Source organism: Protopterus annectens, chromosome 6.part1 (assembly GCF_019279795.1).
Source record: "Protopterus annectens isolate FY-2018-M chromosome 6.part1, PAN1.0, whole genome shotgun sequence".
In the NCBI taxonomy this organism is placed as follows: Eukaryota; Metazoa; Chordata; order Ceratodontiformes; family Protopteridae; genus Protopterus; species Protopterus annectens.
In genome coordinates, this window is record NC_056738.1 from 126,035,937 (window position 1) to 126,055,234 (window position 19,298).

A 19,298-nucleotide genomic window follows, 5' to 3' on the forward strand; every position below is an offset into this window, starting at 1 on the left:
TTTGTGACCAAACTAATAATGCACGTCAAATCAATAGCACCTACACCTAAGGGGTGGGATTAGCGCATTAAAAACTTTTCTGGCTTTACAATGTATACGTACTGGAGTTTGTTGTTAGCAAGCAAGCAATACATTAAATAACAAAAGGTATGATCAATGGCAATAACGTAAACCTAATTTTATTGGGAGGAGTGAAGTAAACTCAAATGCACGTATACAGTAAAGATTAAGAGTTACGATGACGAAGTCCACTCAAAACAAACTGGTGTGAAATTCATCACTACAAAGGACAACACAGAAAAACATTTTACAATGCAAGTTTACAAAATAGTTCATTGTTTGACTTTAAAATACTGCATCCATAATACTGTATTTCTTTTTAATGATGTTGTACAAAAACCCTTTTGATTCAGAGCAATGAAAGCATATCTCAAGATAATCTTACGATACGATGGACTTCTTTTCTTCTCTTAATAAGAGAACTTGATGAAATATCCCTTACATCTCCATCGTGTTTTCCTTTCAAGAGAGGATGTCAAATAGAAGTTCCAAACTTAACAGAAAGTGGGCAACTGTATAAGGAAGTTCAGCAGTCTACAACAGAGATGTCCTACTCACTTGACTTTTTTCCTTTGGTTTTGCAAAACACAGGTCATGTCTGTGATCATACAGGTCTACCCATAACGGTGTAAAAAACGTTCTTAGAAAATAAGGGACTTTACAACTCAAACAAACAATTAACATTCATTTATTTATTTATAAATAAAGGGACTTTGCAACGCCAGCAACATTAACAACCATCTGCCACGGTACAGCCAACAAACTTCAGATAACACAGTTTAATGAAACTGTACAGTACTCAGAGGTTTCACTACTACTATTTTGCTTTGAAAAGCTGAACTATACTTCCCCAACCATCCAGATGTACCGAATTTTTGAAAATAAGCCGATAACCACGTAACTGTCCAGTCATTTACTGGAATTCTCATTACAATCGCGATCTCGAGTAATACGCTCCAAATTGCTAACAACATACATAAAACAATAAAACAAAACACGCGTACCTCACTCTTCACCTCTGAACATTTTTTATAACCACTAACAAAAACGACTCCCATTATAATAGAAAAAAAAAAAAAAAAAACATGCCACATAATGCAAATGCACACCTGCTTGGGCGATGCAGTGCATGGTACATTCTAATTCCCTCGCCTCAGTTATCACGCCTTCAATGTTCGACAGGACAAATACCCTGGAAGTTGCAAAGTTTTCTTGTAGCAATTTTAACATCACCCTATCTGCACATGCTATCACAAGAACATTCTCTAACCACTACCACATTCTAGCAGCATTTCCAAATGAAATAAATATAACACATTTCACGTGGGTTTGGCAAGGTAAAGGTCAACTTCTCTGTGCTGCCCCCAACAAAATAAAATATTATTTTTCAACCTATTAAAGAAGTTGCTGTCTCTTTTCACACTAAATAAATGTATCCAATGCCCCAGACGTCAAAAATCTCCAGGAATACGCACTTTACAGTCTACATAAATGCATGTCTACATAAGACCCTTCACCTTTTCCAGTTCCCTTATGACCGACTAAGGCAAAAAGGAAACGACGCACTTTACAATATGAATGATTTCATCACTCTCCAGTAGCAATCCACAAAGTTAATCAGTATAACCAATCGTTGAGTAGAAGAGAGGCAGGATTTCCTCCTTGTGATGTCACCCTTCCCCCTTCTGGCTAGAAGCCCCACCTTTTGTGTTTCCCGCACCGTCAATCAAAATAGAAAAAATCGACTGGTATCGCCGTTCGCAGCCCGCCTTTGAATACAATAATCATGTTAAGCGTCTAAATAAATCAAGATTGTTCTGATTTTGCTAACATATTATGACTGGTACGTAAAAGTAAACTGTTTTCTCCCACCATCATCGGTGAGTTGGTCTACCCTTTAAATCTTAAACTAGCAAGTCAATACGCATTAAATGCACCTTTACGTTTTGCACTGGATGCCAGTTTAAAGTTATGACCATATAAGCGTTTCACAAGTGTTTAAAATGTATTATTTTAATTTAAGAACTAATTGATTCGCTTTGTTTGTAAGGAAGATGGTGAATGTTTTTGCTATGCCTTCTTTTTCCCGTTTTTCTGTAGCTCCAGAAAAGCCAGTGAAACAAGAGGAAATGGCTGCCTTAGACGTGGACAGCAGTCAGACTGAGTATCTGCAGCACGGCAACGGCGCTGGCGCCCAGGTAAAATCTTTTTGTTCTGTAATCCCTTGTCCCTTTTGGTTTGTTAGAAATGCATGCTTTTTTTGAAGTTCACACGTTTAAATTTTGATGTTGTGAAAAAAAGAGCCTTACTTCCTGTGTTAGCTCCGGACTAACGGCCACCCACTTTCTCTTTTTAAACCCGCCCATTGTGGGTAGGAATTAAAGCCGTCACCGCTTGCTCTGCTGGCAGCTACCTGCAGCAAGATTGGGTCGCCGTCGCCGGAGGATGCTACCCTGGGGGTAAGTTACCATCACCTGAAGGCATACCCTATCCGGGTGTATACGTACCGCTGTCTACACAGTCAAGGGTTTCAGACAGAGTAGGCCTCACTGGTTTTCCGGTTGAAATGGTATGCTGCGTTAGTGGTAGTAGGTGCCAGCTTCTTCCCCTTAATTGTCGAAGTGGGTTGCTACTGTCAGTGTAGCAAAGTTAGTATCCGAAAAATCGAGATCGTGCCTTTTGTAGATGTTTGGTTATGTAATTCGGGGTCGGAGTCTTGACATCTGTGAAGCTGAGCATGTTTTTGTTATGTTGATGAAATGCTACGGGTACAGCTGATGTGTCGGATATTAAGAGAACGGACGTTTGGAAACCTTTGAGAGTAAACTTGTCTCTGAACTTCGTTTGACAGCTTGGAATATAAACGCGGTAAATGGGGAAAACTAATTCTGAGGTGTCAGATTCATACTTGCCCCTTGCTCTCTCTCTAAGATCTTTGAAGTTTATAAGTGTATGTTTACATGCGTGTGTGAATATTTTGTATAATATGCACACACACTTTGTTTGGGGGCATGTATTTTGAGAAAAATATGTAGTTTTCTGTGGTAATGAAGAATAAACGGTGCTTGATGGCGTACTTTGTTTTATTGCATTGGTCTTGGTGTGAATGTGTGTGTTTAATACGTGTTTAACTTGTATGCAAACCATAATGAACAAAGGTCTTACATATTTTTAGAGTATTGAGAATGAAATGTGTGGTAAGTTAGCTTATTTTTTTGTGGGGGGAATTAAATGCAATGCTTGTTTTTGTTCTGGATCATGGCTCTAAGTCTCTCAAGGTTTGATTCACTTTGCTGTCAAATTAATGAATTGTTCAGGTTGTAACTTTGTAGATCATAATATAGTTTGTTCAAGATTGTAAGATTGCGTATTTTCCCGTTATTCTTCAGTGAGAAATTGGTGCCCACATTTCAGATTAGTTTTGAATTTTGTAGTAACTAGTGGTGGGTTCCTTTGACATTTTTCGTGCATTAGGTTTTGTTGTCCAAGGTAGCACGTCAAGAAGTGTTAAGGCTATACCTTTTGTAGATCATATATTTTGCCCAAGATTGTTAGATTTGCTTATTTCCCTTATTCTTGAGTTAGAAATTGGTGCTAACATTTCAGATGAGTTTTGAAATTTGTAGTAACTAGTGGTGGGTTCAATTGACTTTTTTTTTCATGCATTAGGTTTTGGTTTTCCAGGGTAGTATGTCATTAAGTGTCTAATCTGATGAATGGCATACCTAATGGGATAATGAATTTAGTTCTCTTGTGTTGCTCAGCATTTGGTTGTTTCATATTCAGTATGAGTCTAGATAGTTTAACCAGCACCATTCCATGCTGAAATCTGATTTCAGAGTTGGGCAAAGCCTTGTTTTCATCAAAAATTTCTGATGTTTATTTTCTCTAGTCTGAAATGTAATTCTTAGTATATGTAAACTGAAGCATTCCAAACTGGGCTTCTGCATTAATCATATTTTAATTTTTGGTCAAAAACTGTGGTCATGATATTTGTTACTGCAAATCTGGTAGTATTTGATTTCATGGACTTTAGCTTACATCTGTTTTCATGATATTTCTCCTTTGTGCTTTAGGTCTAATCAATATACTCTTGTATCAAAGTCCTCCATTACAAAGTTGTTTATCTTCATTTTATATTTTCTTTCCAAATTTGCCACTGGCAGTCTGTGGTTGGTTGTAGTCATCACCCCAGCTGCTTTTGGTAAAGTAGTCAGAACCCCCTTCCAAAAAAAAGTGTTTGGCTATATATTATTGTCTGGCTTGTTTTGCTAAAAATGTATTGTGGTGTAAAATGTGTGGTTAATAATGGAGTCGTGAGCGGTATTAATTCCTTTGGTAGACTGGTCATACTGAAATGTGAGGAGCAAAAAATAAGGTTTTAATCACATTTTTCCTGGTATCTTTGCTGTACTAGTCATCCATTGCAAAACAAGGTGGATTGTTTATTTTTTTAGAGATGATTGCTTTCAGTTTTTTCTTAAAAATCTAGAACTTTTCATCCAGCAGCACAAACCAAGGTCAGTTTTTTGAGGTGTTAGAAAAAAGGGGGGCAGTTTGGTTTGGTGGTGTAATAAGTAGAAATTGTTTGAAATAAAATATTGCGTTTTGCCTATTTATAAAAATAGAAGCATTAAAGTGAAATTGTACATAGTTGCAAAAAGTGAAATAGGATATTCAGCTAATACAACAGCATATGAGATGGTGTCTACTTTTAGAGTATAGAGTAAGTGAACCTGCATGTAAGTGTGAAATGCTCTGAATGTGTTTTTCTCAGTTTACACGCTTCTATTTTCAGTGGAAACAGAATAGAAAAGGTATGGCAGGAAGTATCTTGGTAACTAGTGGTGAAATAAAGTAAACTTGATATAGAGCAGAAAAAATGGCACTGATTTGCTTTCCAAATTTGTCTTAAAGTGTAGTGTGATAAAGCACTGCAACTGTTTTCTTTTGATTTTTAATTGCTAACCCTGCTTGCTATTTAAAGATTGAAAGCGTTATTGAGGTAGTTGTTTACAAAAGTGAAAGGGGTGTATTTTAACTGTACTTTATGGGTGTAGAATTAAATAATTCAGCTTCAGGACATAATGGATGTGCATACAGAAAAAAGTGCAAATTTTTAATGGGTAAATGTTGGGCAGCCATCCTTAACTACTCCAGCCACAATTTTTTTGTTTTTAATATTTAAGTTAATGGAAATGGGCTAGAATACTTTGATGTCTTCTCAGTTGTGGTGTTCCAAATTTTAACGTGCATATATCCCAAATATGTGACTGCAAGCTGTAGTGGTATCTGTTTCAATAGGGGGTGACAAGATCGATAATTTCAGGGACCTGCTAGTATGGTGTGAAACAATGTGGCTGTAATAAAGACAGATCTAATTTTTGAACATCATTCCACTTTTTGATAAGATAAAGCAGCTCTTGTAACAGTATGGGCTTAGTTAGGACTCCTTGGGTTTGAATATTTATAGTGGTTCTTGTTGAAGGGCAGAGACACTGCTTCTTAACCTGATGTTAATGCATGCAGCAACACTGTTTCTTGTTCGGTAATCATTAAAAGCTTCAACTGCTAATCCACATGTAGTTCAGTGGATAAAGCACTGGTTAACAGAATGCAAGTTTGTAAGGAGTTCCTATCTCTTATTTCTTGGGGGTTACCAGTGTACCTCACTGGATTCTATGAGGCTACTTTTCAGTCTGTTCTTAAAAATTGGGGGGGGGTGAACTGTAGATGACTGTGAATTGGCAGTATTCCACATTGCCTATAGAGGAGTGTGTGTATCCAACAGTGGACTTTTACCCCATTAAGGATTAGTTCATAGCCTTGCATTCATGGAATGCTCTGATAGGCTTGGCTTCCACATGTCCGGTTGTAATGTTTGGAAATGAGATCTAGCTGATTGTGACTTGACAGTTATTCCAAATTGTCAGTGAGTGTGTTCTGCAGTGTGGTGTTTAATCTGTTCAGAATTATTTAATAGGATTTTGCATATTAACTGCTAGGATAGTCTTTGGCTCCCACATGTCCTTTTGATTAAAAGGGTTATGTGAAAACGAATAATCGGTTATATTGATAACATTTCTCAAATGTTCAATCCTTTTTTAAGTAAACCGTTCATTCACATTTCCATAAACTATTCTAGAGTTTGCTGATGTGTTCTACAAAGCATACATCTCCGATTTTAATAGTTCTTGAATGGAAGTTCATACTACATCATATTCATCTTTTACTTGGAACCAATCTTTGTGCAGCTTGTAGTTTTAACCACAGGTCATCAGTAGTAAGATACATGAATTAAACTCTTGGAAACACTAGCCCACCTGAACTGCAGGTTACATATTTTTGAAGGGTGGCGAGTCCCTTGCATTCCCATGTGGGAATCTTCACTCTCCTTCTGTGTATACCACTTCCATCCTTGCACAGTTTTGGGCAAAAGAGAACTGTATAGTATAAGGGGGAAAACGCAGCTCGCATAACTGTTGAGTGTATGCAAACACATTGAGACTTGTGATCTTGAGGAGTGGGGTTGACTAATCCATTGTATGGTCTAGTTCTACATGCGTCTTTGGAATACACCATTGATGAACTAATGGACTAGGGATCAATGTAAGAATAAATATTACCATAAAAGTGATGCAATCACCTTTGTGAGACATTTACATGACAACTCTTGTGTACGTGTGTGAAATGTCATAACAGAATCTAATTTGGTTGTGGATTTTGAGTTTCTTAGAAGCCGATAAGTTTTACGTTTGTTTTGGAGGATCTGGGACCTGGCTGCAGCCTGAAGTTAGAGTAAGGGCTGTAAGGAGAGTACATGTGGCGTTTCATTTTGGGTCATATGCTTTATCATGAAGTAGGATGCGATTGCAGTTTATTTAATTTGACTAAGAACGAAGGGAATGCAAAGTTAGGATTCCAGTGTGCAAGAGTAAGTAACTGGGATAGTTACTGTTTACTAGAGTGGGAGCCCATTTCAAAGGGTACCAGTCTTGCAAAAGCAGTATTTTTCTTGCCTTTGAGCTTGGGAAGTCGGCTCCTAGATGTTTTATAGTAGAAAATGTAATTAAGGATGATTGAAAAATTTAGCTTGATATACCTCTTAATTGCAAAGTACTTTTAGATCTGATGTCAAGCTTCACACAATCCTTGACAGTGGATTCGGTTCTGAGCCTCGAAACCAAGGCGGACATTTACTTCAGCTCACGTTCTCCAAACTCTCGAGCCAGGCTCTACCCATGATGCTCCTCTCAGAGATTACCTTAGATCTTGTTTGCTGCTTTGAAGACCAGATGTTTGTTTCTTTCTCTCATGCCTTGGCATATTTTTGAGTATTTTCTAGATTAGTCTAACTTCTTTGAAAACATCTATATTTCTCTAATCTTTTTATAAGTCTCTGTATTTCTATCCACTCCTCTTTCTTATCGAAGCTATTTTTCCTTGTTTTTCTTTACTTCTAGCATTGATAGACTGTCCAGTACCATTGTTGGTACTCTTTCTCCTTTGTTTACCTTTTTAAGGTATTTTTGGATAACATTGTTGGTATTTTTCTGCTGGAAAACAATTTTTTTTATAGTATTCTTCTCACTCTGTTCTGTTGTGTGAGTGACAGTTTCTACCTCCTATTATGGCTGAACCTCCTATTATGGCTGAAAAACAGGAAAAACTTTCTCCTACTAAACCCTCTAAAGACATCCGGGTTTAAGAGGTGTAAAAAAAAAATGTGAGGCCAAAATGCCTAACTCGTACAGGCATCTCTGTGCGTTTACTGTCTTGGTAAAATATACCAACAAGAAAACTGTGCCATTTGTCATGTGTTTTCAACCCAAACTTTAACTGAAAGGAAGAATAAGTTCATTTTGAAAGGACTCCTTAAATCCGGATTTGACAAAGCCATTTCTGAGTCCAGGACCGAAGCTAGCACTTCCTCATCACCACCTTCTCCTAGGAAAAGGCCTTCAGTTCCAAAGTCCTCAGAACAGTCGAGGAAAATAACTAAACTAAAGCTACCTCTGTACTGAAGAGTTTATTGGCACCAGAGAATTTAACTGGAACTTGATTCCAAACTGGCATCAGAGCTGACATCATCTTTGCCACCTACTGATGTATCGGTACTGTAGCAATTAGGGCTGCCTCCGCTCACAAGAACATCCTATTCTTTATCTATAGACCCTTTTAAAGACACTCCCTTTGTGGAAGTGAGACCCCCTAAATCTCCTTCCACTGCATCTGTTTGCTCTACTAAGAGTCTGTCAGAGGCAGATATGAGACTGGTGGATCAGCTGCTGGTGGCGAAGGGAATTTCTTTGGTTCCGAGCCACACCGGTGTCAGAACTACTCATCCTGTGACACCCCCATATCCTCATCCTCCAACTCTTGCTTTGCCTTTGGAGCCCTCGATCCCGACTCTCCCAGCTCTGACTCTCTATTCTGGTAGCATCTTCATCTCCAGTTCTGAGAACTGCCTTGAGTCCCTCCGAGCTTTCGGCACCAGAGACCTCCCAGGGTCGAGACTCTCTGGTCAGGTCCAAGATGCATGCTACCTTTTCGGCTCCTGAGTCCTCCATGCCTCTCGGTGCCTCTGCCTTTGTAGCATCGACCCAGGTTTCTGTTCTGTGGGCTGCCTCCTCGGTGCAGGGAGTGACCCTGGTTCCGAAGGAGTCTTATTTTGCTTCTGGGCTGCCATCTATCTACGGGGAGGACCAGCCTTCCAGATTATGGAGAAGGCATTGTCTATTGGAGAGACTCTGTCCTTGCCATCCCATTCGGGGCAGATTTCTGTATCTCCTCGATCCGAGCTACCATCAGTCTTATCTTCTGGAGGGAGGGCACAAAAGTCTCGGGTAACATTTAGTAGTCTCCTCTTGGGATACTTCCCAGATCACCCCCCCCCCCCAAGAAAGTCGCTGTGAAAAAATGCAAGAGGATGCACTTAGACTCTCCAGAAGTCTTTCACTGAAGGTAATGATTTTGATGAATGGGAAGGTTCACCCAAGTCACCCCATGATTCCTTTTGGGACATCCTACAAATCCTGAAACAGAGGGATGGCTGGTCCTCCTCACAATCTTCCTCTGAGGAATCTGTATGCCTGGAGGCTTTTCATGCCCAACCCTCTACTACTTTGATCTCTCCGCTTGCTGATAATCTCATTGAAATGATCACTCAGCGGGCATGGAAGATGCCCGACACCATAGAACCAATCCCCAAGAGACCTGATCAAGTATTATCAGCCCCTAAGAAGGAACCGCATTGTGCAAAGGAATACCTGTTGATGCCATGGTGGTAGTGGCAACCACCAGAAAGGAACTTGCTGAGGAAAGTCCTACTATCCATCCTCCTAACAAGGAGTCCAGGACATTAGATTCATTTTTGGAAGAGCATTTATGCTTCAATTATCTTCGCTCTTACGGTCCTTGAATTATATGGTACACTTTACAAGACTGCAGAGGAATCTGATCAAGGAGCTTTTGGATACCTTCGAAGGAGCAGTGGCTGAAGGGGTACAGGCTAAAGTTACTGCTCATCTTGCAACCCTTAGAAGCAATTTCTAACTTGTCCACCAGGCTCATTGCCCATGCAGCTGAAGGGATGACTAGGGTGCGGGTTCAGGCATATCGGAAGGCATTCCTGGATGTGCTTGTGTGACTTTGTGGAGCCATTTAAAGCGTCATTCGTCAGTGCTCCGTTTGACAGATCTTCCCTTCTTGGCCCCAAGGTAAAGGATGCTCTAGCCAGATGTGGAAAAAGATGGTAAGACTGTTTCTCCACACCAGAGACTGTATTCTAGGAACCAGAGGGATGGGAGACTGTGGTTTAAAAAATCCAAGGGTCTTTCCAGGATTCGAGAGGCAAAGATTCCTCCGGGGGCAGAGGGGGGTGCAGTGGAATATGCTGGCCTAGAGGCAGAAGTGGACCACAGAATCGGGAATCCAGATAGACCTACTCTGTGCTTTCTACCAGCACTCTTGAGTGGGGGCCCAATTGCCCACCTTTGTGGGGGGGGGAGTCGGAGAGACAGCTTTCTGTGCACCAATCTGCTTGGCAAATATTAAACAGTGGACAAATGGGTGCAGGGAATTATATCCAGAACTTACAAAATTCCCTGTGCTTTCTACCAGCACTCTTGAGTGGGGGCCCAATTGCCCACCTTTGGGGGGGAGGGTTGGGGGGACAGCTTTCTGTGCACCAATCTGCTTGGCAAATATTAAACCGTGGACAAATGGGTGCAGGGAATTATATCCAGAACTTACAAAATTCCTCTGTCATAACCCCATAAAACACCCAAACGTATCACCCAGTCTCGGAAGCAGCAGTTCTAGAAATTCAAAGACCGTTTTTTATTTTTTATTTTATTCTTTTGTTCATCAGACTAGTAAACCAATAGCAATCACATTATTTTCTTGGTATCTCCTGTGCTCTGTCAACTTCCAAGGCATTTTATTACCACATTAAAAATGGAAAAGAGCTCCAGGAGGCTTTTGCTCTTTCTGCTGGAAGCCGGTCATTTCCAATTCAGAGCACTGCCCTTTGGACTCTCCACAGCCCCCATGATGTTTACCAAATGCATGGCAGTGGTAGCAGCTCATCTAAGACTGTAAGGGTTTTAGAGTATTTCTGTATCTCGATGACTGGCTCCTCTCCTCTGCCACCAGGCATTGGAATGGACAAGAGGTTATACCATACTTTTCTGTACATCTCCAGGAACCACTATAAATTTCAAAAAGGCCACACTTCAACTCGCTCATCAACTGGATTTCATTTGAGCTCACATAGACACTGTCTCGGGAATTGTATTGCTCCCGCCAGAAAGGCTACAACGCATAAGCTCCCAGATCAGTCAATTACTATGCAACAACAAGGTCCCAGCAAAATTAGTTCTTCAAACATTAGGCTCCATGTCAGCAGCAGTCACTTTCTAGTTCCCTTGGCAAGGTATCACATGCGGCTATTGCAATGGCTATTATCGTCCCAATGGTCTCTCATACACCAACCAATGTCTCAGCTAATTCTGATTACCAGTTGAGGCAAACACAATCTGTTGTGGTGTCACACTCAAACCAGATTATCTTGGGTCGTCCTTTCATTCTTCTCCAGCCCCAAGCCATAGTGACCACTGATGCTTCCCAGACAGGGTGTGGGGCATTATCTAGGAAGGATGGTCCGAGGCACGTGGTTCCAGTTGGAGGCAAACTTGCACATCAGTGTACTAGAGATGAGGGCAGTGCTGTTCCGTCTGGGAACAGTAGCGGTTCAGGCGGGCAGCATATTAGTAGCCAGGTACATAAACAAGGGGGAACCAGATCTTGCTAGTTGTCGAGAAACACTCAGTTTGGCAATGGGCAGTTTCTTCCAACCACTTTCTCACGGCAACGCACATTCCAGGGACCTCCAACTTTGATAGCGGACAAATTGAGCAGAGCTGTTCTCTTTCTTCACGAGTGGGGTCTCAAGCCAGCAGTAGTGAACAACATTTTTCACCATTGGAGCCAGCCTTGCTGTGATCTTTGACTCTCTCTAAACAAGTGCAGAATTTACTTTGCCCTAATTCCCCCCTCAGGGGGAGTCACCCAGAGATGCTCCTCTCAATGGTTGGCCTCCTGGCCTGTTCTATGCTTTCCCCCTAATTTTCTCTCATTTCACAGTTACTGAAGAAAGCCAGAAGGACTAAAAATTCAGTAATACTCATTGCCCCCTTTTGGTTTGGCAAGTTTGGTTTCGCTTCCTGTGGCCTCTAATTCGGAAGCTATGGAAGCCATGGATCTGCTGCCTCACCCGGAGGGCATGGTGCACCCAAATCTCCAAAACCTCATTTTCTCTGCGTGGCTTCTCCAGTTCCCATGATTACTGGGCTTCCTTCTTTCTTCACCTGTCCAACAAATTGTTGCTCATCACAAATCGCCTACAAGGAAATTATACCAAAGTAAATGTGAGAAATTTGCTAGATGGGCTCTGGATAATGAGAGACCCTTATTCCAGTCCTAGCCACAGAGTATTAGATTTTCTGGCTTCACTTTACCAGTCAGGTTCCTTTGCGTCCACAATAAAGTGCACCTAGCCGCAATTTCAAACTTTCATACAAGACTGGATGCTGCCCCTCTAATGCTGTGTAAAGCATTCCTAAAAGGCTTCCATTTTAAAGAACCTCTTTCCCCCTTGGGAATCTATATGAACCCTATCTTGGAAAACCTTATTTTTGGTGGCTATCACTTTTGCCAGAAGTGTCAGAACTTCAGACCCTAGCGTGTGAAACGCCATACTTAATTTTTCATTAGGATAGAGTTGCGCTTTAAACTAATCCATCCTTTCTGCCCAAGGTTGTCTCAGAGAGTATTATTAACCAGACTCTACATTTACCATTTTTTTCCCCAAATTGTTCAAACAAGGGAGAATATGCTTTCCATTTCACTTGACATGCACAGACAACTACGCTTTTAACTTCACAGGACTATAAAGTTTAGAAAATCGAACCAACTTTTTTTGTGGCGTTTTCTTCTCTCCATCTAGGTAATCCAGTTTCTAAAAGGTACCTTGGCTAAATGGCTTAGAGACTGCATCACATTCATTTACCTTTCTAAAGGACTCCAGCTCCCAAAACAGTTCAAGCCCATTCTACAAGAGCAGTAGCAATATCTGCAGTTTTTCATGCCAGAGCTTCTTTAGACGACATTTGTGCAGCAACCATTTGGTCTTCTCATCATACTTTTATTACTCCTTACAAATTGGATCAGGTCTCAAGGGGACAAGCATCCTTTGGCTCTGTGGTGCTTAGGAATGTTGTTTTGTGAGATCTCCCGAGGCTAAAGTACCTGGGGACTCCACCCAATCTTTGAGAGTGAGACAAAGATTAACAACATCAGATAACTTCGTCTTACCGTAACGTTCCATCTGTGTTGTCTATCTTCACTAATCCTTGACATCTCCCCCATTCTGAGACTCTTAGTAGTGCTTGGCTAGTTTCCCTTTAAGGACTCTTATTTGGCCTCTGTTAACCGCGGTGGTGGTGCTGCGGTAGCGTTGTCGCCTCACAGTAAGACTCTGTCCGGTTCGATTCTCAGCTAGAGTGTCTTCTGCGTGGAGACATGCGTGAATGGGCATACCTTCGTTGAAGGTTGTGCGTCAGGGCTGGTAACTCAGCACATAAAAATCAACTACCAATCATTAGCGGACAGGAGTTCCGCTTTGGCGACCCCTAACCGGGAAAAGCTGAAAGATGCAACATTTGGCCTCTGTTAATCTTACTGTCATGTATACATGACCTTTCACGTCTGACTGCCACTCCTTGGCTAACTTGATCTGAGGTAATCTCTGAGAGGAGCATCATGGGTAGAGCCTGGCTCGAGAGTTTGGAGAGCGCAAGCTGCAGTAAATGGTTGTATCGGTTCTGAGGTTCAGAACTAAACCCATTGTTAAGGATTGGTGAAGATTGACAACACCGATGGCACGTTATGTGAAGACACAACCTTTTTCTCCTGGTGTGTGGCCATACATTTCTTTGTGGGACAAGGTATCATTAGCATTGCCAGTTCCAGAGTAATGTACAAAAATGTTAATGGTATTTATTTGTCAGATTGTCATTTAAATAAAGATAAACCTAATTGTGTTGAATATTTGTTTAGTTTTGGTGGGAACTATTTTAAGCCTATTTCCAAACCCATTCGCATGTTGCAGCCTTTGTTTAAATACAGCTGAACCAGTACGTTTAGTCTGTTAGAAGAATTTTCATGTTGCTAAACAGTCTTTCAAGCTTGCTAAGATTTTTTTTTTTTTAAATACTGGTAGTCTCTTGATGGTTGGTTATGTAGGGGAAAAGTGCTTTAGGCTAGCATTCTGTATTCTTATTTTATGCCTAGTTAAATTGTTTTGTTTTTAAATGTGATTGCTAAATCACCATATTAGAATATCTGTGGACTGGCCTTTATTGAACTGCTAAATCAGTTTATAGTAGTTGAAAATGTATGATTAGTGTTCTGTGTTTTGAAGCTACTTTTGTATTTTTCTGTAAATATAGAGTTAAAGTAAAGGTGCAGTTAGTTTATAATGTGTGTAATGCTTAACACTGAATCATTTTAAGAAAGTCACAGAATTTTACCAGTCTCAGGCCTTGGAGTTAAAGGGTTGAGGAAACAGTCTCCCTGGAAAACTATGGAGAAGTGGCTGCTATGATGACTGTGATGATGACCTACTTTTATGGAGGCTTGTTGTAGCCCAACAACCGTTTTCATTGTATAATGCAGGGTAGAGTTTTTATTGTTTAATGCAGGGTAGAGTTTAATTCCTTTGCTGTATTTTCTTGTACTGCATCAGTATTTGTGATTGCCTGAAAATTTTATTTTTTCTCTAGTCTACTCATAAGTCCATCTGAAACTGAATTTGTACTTTTTCACTGTGGGATCAGCTTCTCTTAGTTTGCTGCTGCCTTACAGGTTTAAGATTTGTCTTGTCTGCTTTTCATGTACAAATTTGCAGTTTGTACCTTGTTGGCAGTTGGATGCATTTGTAAAGTAGCAAGTGTTTAAAAAAAAAAAAAAAAAAAAATTGCGTAAACAGTCTAACATGCATTGTTATATGAAGTAAATCCGAAACCCTTACCCATTTCGAAGGGCAGACTAATGCCAAGACATTTTAATTACAAATAGTTTTAAGTATGGAGTTTGTGAGTACGGTCTTCAGGGTGCCTTTGGAATGCAAAATGAGTCTAAGCTACTGAAGTACAGAGTGACATGATGTAAGTATGCATGGGATTTGTGCCGGGTTTTTTGAGCCAGTGAATTGACTTGTGACAGAGAAGTGCACATCAAGGAGAGTTGCATTTTAATGTGGTATAATGGGCTTTTTAATTTTTTGTCTTCATTATTTATCCTCCAGCTGTCTGTCTAATCATGCTTAAGTACCCCTGGTGTTGGGATCACCTCTGCTGTATTGAGGTTGTGAAGTTTCAGCTGTTTCACCAGACCCTCTTTTTTTTTTTTTTTTTTCCTTCCGTATTTTCTACACGGGGCGGGGGGGGACAGGGTGTTACTTCAGCTGCCGCCATGTCTTTATTTCAGTGCCACACTCCTATCTTCTTTTTGTCACAGGTCTTCCACACAGTTTTTCCCATCTTTGTTGGGTGTGATTTGTTTTCTCTTGCTTCCTTCCTGACTGTTCCAAATCATCTTCAACAAATTGTCTTCGTTTTTCCTGCATGTGTGTCTAAACCACTGTAATTTGCTCTTTTTGACCACCCATTTTAGGCACTTCATTTCAATCGCTTCTAGGTTCCTCAACTGCTTTATCTTTTCATATGTTTCTGCACTATACAGTAGTGCTGGCTGCAGTACTGTTTTGTACACTGTACTTTTCGGTTTCTTTGGCATTCTTGTGTTACACATTACCCCTGACACACTTACTTTGATGCAGTTCCTCTGGTTTAACCTGTCTATTCAGACTTCTTCTCTCAATCACCCCTTCCAGATACTTGAAGTCGTTCACCTGTTTTCTCATCTTCTGATATCCCTTGTTTGCTGCCATGGTTTACTGTCAATTTTGGAAACGTTTTTTTGCGAGTAATTACTTACTCGCAAAACAATTATCAAAATTAACCATAGCAACCAAACGTCAAATAATTCAAAATCGAATTGACATTTTTCGAATGTGTTGTAACATCTGGCGGCATTCAACACATGTTTTGTAGGGTGGCAAGCCCCTCTGCACTCCCCATGTGAGGGTTGTGCCCTCACCCCCCCCCTGCTACTTGTATATTACAACTCCAAGATCGCTCTACAGTGAGGAGAAAGGGTGAAGTTCCCGATCCCCACCGTAGTGCAAGCTCCAATCAATGTTGGTCGCACAATAGTGAATGTACACTAGCATTTGCCTGTTGTGAGTTTGACAGTTTCGAGTCACTGTTATGAAACTTTGATAAACTAACCTTCGACAATCAAAGTTCACATAACTGCATTCTAAATTTTGGTAGTAAGCCTGCTGCCATTGCAATTGTTATCTGTACTCTTTCATTCTGTATGCATTAGGGAAATGGAATGCAAAACTCTTTTGCTGAAATTTTTTGTTCAGAGTCTGCCTGTAATGCTATATTTGCATTCACTAGCTTTGTTGATCGGTCTCTGCTGACTTGTTTGATAATGTAGCTAACTGTCAGTATGAACAGCAGTTGGTTCAGAACTGAACCTTGCACACCCTCTCCTACTGAGAATCCCTGTTTGAGATCAGCCACTGTTTGTGCTCGTCTCAGTAGGTCCCTATACACAGACTGCCTTAATTCTTCAGCATTTCGGGGACTTGGAATCCTCTCAGGGCTGCTCAAATCAGCTTTCTTGGTTCTTTGTCATAAATTTCCTCCAAGTTTAAGAATGGTTAGGTGGACTCCGCATCTCTAACTACTACTCACTGCAAACATTGTAAACGTTGTGCTACATCCTGATCTGCATCCAAACTGGTCAGTTATGATGCATCCTGATCTGCATGCAAACTGCTCAACTCCCATCTTACTTCCTACTACTCAGGATATTCATTTCGGTCACGCTCCAGAATTGTCATGTAGTGCGATGGAAATTTGATACCGCTATACTGCCCACAGTTGATTGTTTCCTTTGTTCTTGTACAATTGCACCAGTATGCTTATTTTCCCTTCTGAAGGGTGTCTGTCGTTATACCAGACCGCAAGTCAGAGAGAGGGTTTTTGTGCCATCTTCATAGTAGATAGAATCTTGGAAAATTTTTGTATTTCTTTGTTTGAAAGTAATCCTTTTCCACTGAATTTGAGGACTAAAGCAGATCCCTACACTTTCATTACTACTTTCCTTTATTCTGATGCTGCTCTGATCTATGTTATTGCTTGCATCTTTTTTTCCGCAGTTGCTTTAATTTCAGTTAAAATTTGCAGTGATGGCACTCTGGGGTGCATAGTATTTAAGATGCTTATCCTATTTACTAAAAGGATTATACTGCAGTGGGATTACACTGCAGTGGTGCAGCGGTTAGCATTGTGGTCTCTCAGCAAGAGGTTTTCCTGTTCAATTCTTGGCTGGAGCGCCTTCTTTGTGGAGTCTGCATGTCCCCCCCTGTGGTTGAGTGATGATTAAAGACCTGTAGGTAGGTGCGTGCGTGAATGGGTGTGCTTTCTTTGAAGGTTGGGTGTTGGGCTGGCAACTCGGTGCCATAAAAATCCACCACCAGTCAGCGGACTGGAGTTCCGCTGTAGCGACCTCTAACTGGGAAAAGCCAAAATACTTTAGTAAATAGGATAAAGACATGACACCTTAATCTTGTGACATCATGATTTTCCCTCTTCTGTCTAGCCTGACATCTGATGGATTGAGTTGATAATACTGGCCTGAATATTTTCAGATAGTACTGTTTGCCCCAGACTAAGTGTGTGTGTTTTTTAGTGTGGAATTGGTAGGCCTTGTTTGACACTTTGTGCTTTTTGCCATTAAATACGTCTTCTCCGTAGTTCTTTTCAAGTATTACCATACCCCTTCCCATCATGTCTGATTCCCCTGTGTTGTAGAATATTTGGCAAGTGAATAATTTTGTCAATGTAACTACAGAGAATTAAGGCAGCTGGGGAGAGACGAGTAGGAGTTTATCCAAGTTGTAATCTCTAGCTCTGAAACACGGTACTTGTCCTGTACATTAAGAACTTGCATTAAAATAACTGAACTTGGTGTGTAAATGGATGCGGTAATCGTATATGAAAATATCTTTAGTAACAAATTGTTGCACAAAACAGCTAAAATGTACAACCTCCTCTTCCTGTGTATTGGCGAGATCTCTTAATATATTTTTTAAACACCTTTTATTGAATTACCACTTGTGACATGGGGCAAACTTACATGCATGTAAAATCAAAACAATACAACATGTTTATATTTGTATTAAATCTATACAAGACAGATGTTGTTTTTTATATTATAGAATCTGTAAAACTTGCACATTATTCAGTTCCTGTTCTCTTTTTGAGCCTCTTTCCTCCAAAACATTTTCTGCATGTATTATTCACAGATTCCATTTCTTTGTATGTAATTTACTTGTACTGGTTTCTAAAGATCCCTCTTCTGTGTTCTCTTATTTCTTTTAGATTATCATTACTTCTCATATTGCTAGTTTAGATGCCATTGTCAAGTAAGTTTTCTTTTTTGGTAGCCACTAGAATTAAACTTAAGGCCTGTGTAGGCAGCTCAGATCCTGTATTCCAGCTAAAAATAATAATTTCCATACTCAAGCCCATTTACTTGCCCAGTATTTCTGGCAGAGTATTCTGTAGGGAATTTATGAAGTCTGCCAACTCTTTACACTCCCAAGACATATGTTCCCAGTTACCTCTGTCAAATCATACCGCTAACATTTGCCATCTACCTGAGGAAAAATTCTTTGGAGTCTGCCTTGGGTATAAAAGTATCTATGCAAACACTTCTAGGCAAAAAATCCTAAATCTTACAGACTCTGCATATTTGGGAGCCGTGCATGTGTCCTCCCTTTGATACTTTGTGAATTGCATATCTAATTTCTGTCCCCAAAGTCTGACCTCTTATGATTGATTTCTGTAGTTACAGTGCAGTATTTTATATGTTGTACTAATTATCTCTCTCTAACAGCAGCTTCCATTTTAGATTCAATTAAAACTCAACTAGTGCAGGTCTTTCATTTAGGATTTCCCTATCCATTTTACTTTTTTCTATACTCTAACAATCCCTGATAGAGAGGGCAATCCATAGCCTGTAATACGAATGTCTTTCTAATTTCTTCCCAGTCCGTTGCTTTCCTTTATTTGTTCCAATATTAGTTTCTTTGCCAGCTTCCTTCAGTGAATTGTCTATTCTGTGTACCTGATTGCACTCCTCCTTTGGCTGTTCCCATGTTGGCTTAGTTCCTAGTATGTTTTCTACTACTTTGAGTATAATATTCTGTATGACTTTGTTTTCTTGAGGATTTGTCAAAAATCCAATTATTTCCTTATTTTTTTTTTAACCCCCCCCCCCCAGCTTCATCATCCCTTTCTACTTTGATTTGCATCTTTCTGCTTCTGTTGTGTATTAAGCGCCTTAACCGTGTAGTTCTAAAATATCCTTTAAAATCGTAATCCTAAACCACCTTTTGGATCAACTCATCTCTGTTGAATCTTGCCCTCTTCCCCTCCCAAGTAAAATCCCTCAACTCCAATTACTGTCCCCAGCCTCTCCTCTGTTTGATAGAAATATGCCTGACCTGTGTATTTTTACTGCTTGTATCTTCC

General features: G+C 40.3%; 1 protein-coding gene across 1 annotated transcript in view; it reads left to right on the forward strand.

Annotated features, from left to right (window-relative positions):
• The first annotated feature begins 224 nt into the window (after window positions 1-224).
• SP3 (Sp3 transcription factor) overlaps window positions 225-19,298 on the forward strand; it is a 204,667-nt gene continuing 185,593 nt past the window's right edge. Inside the window, exons 1-2 of the mRNA XM_044075353.1 lie at window positions 225-1,903; window positions 2,161-2,309. Coding sequence (XP_043931288.1) covers window positions 1,897-1,903; window positions 2,161-2,309 — 156 coding nt within the window. The 5' untranslated portion in view covers window positions 225-1,896. The remainder of the gene's footprint in view (window positions 1,904-2,160; window positions 2,310-19,298) is intronic.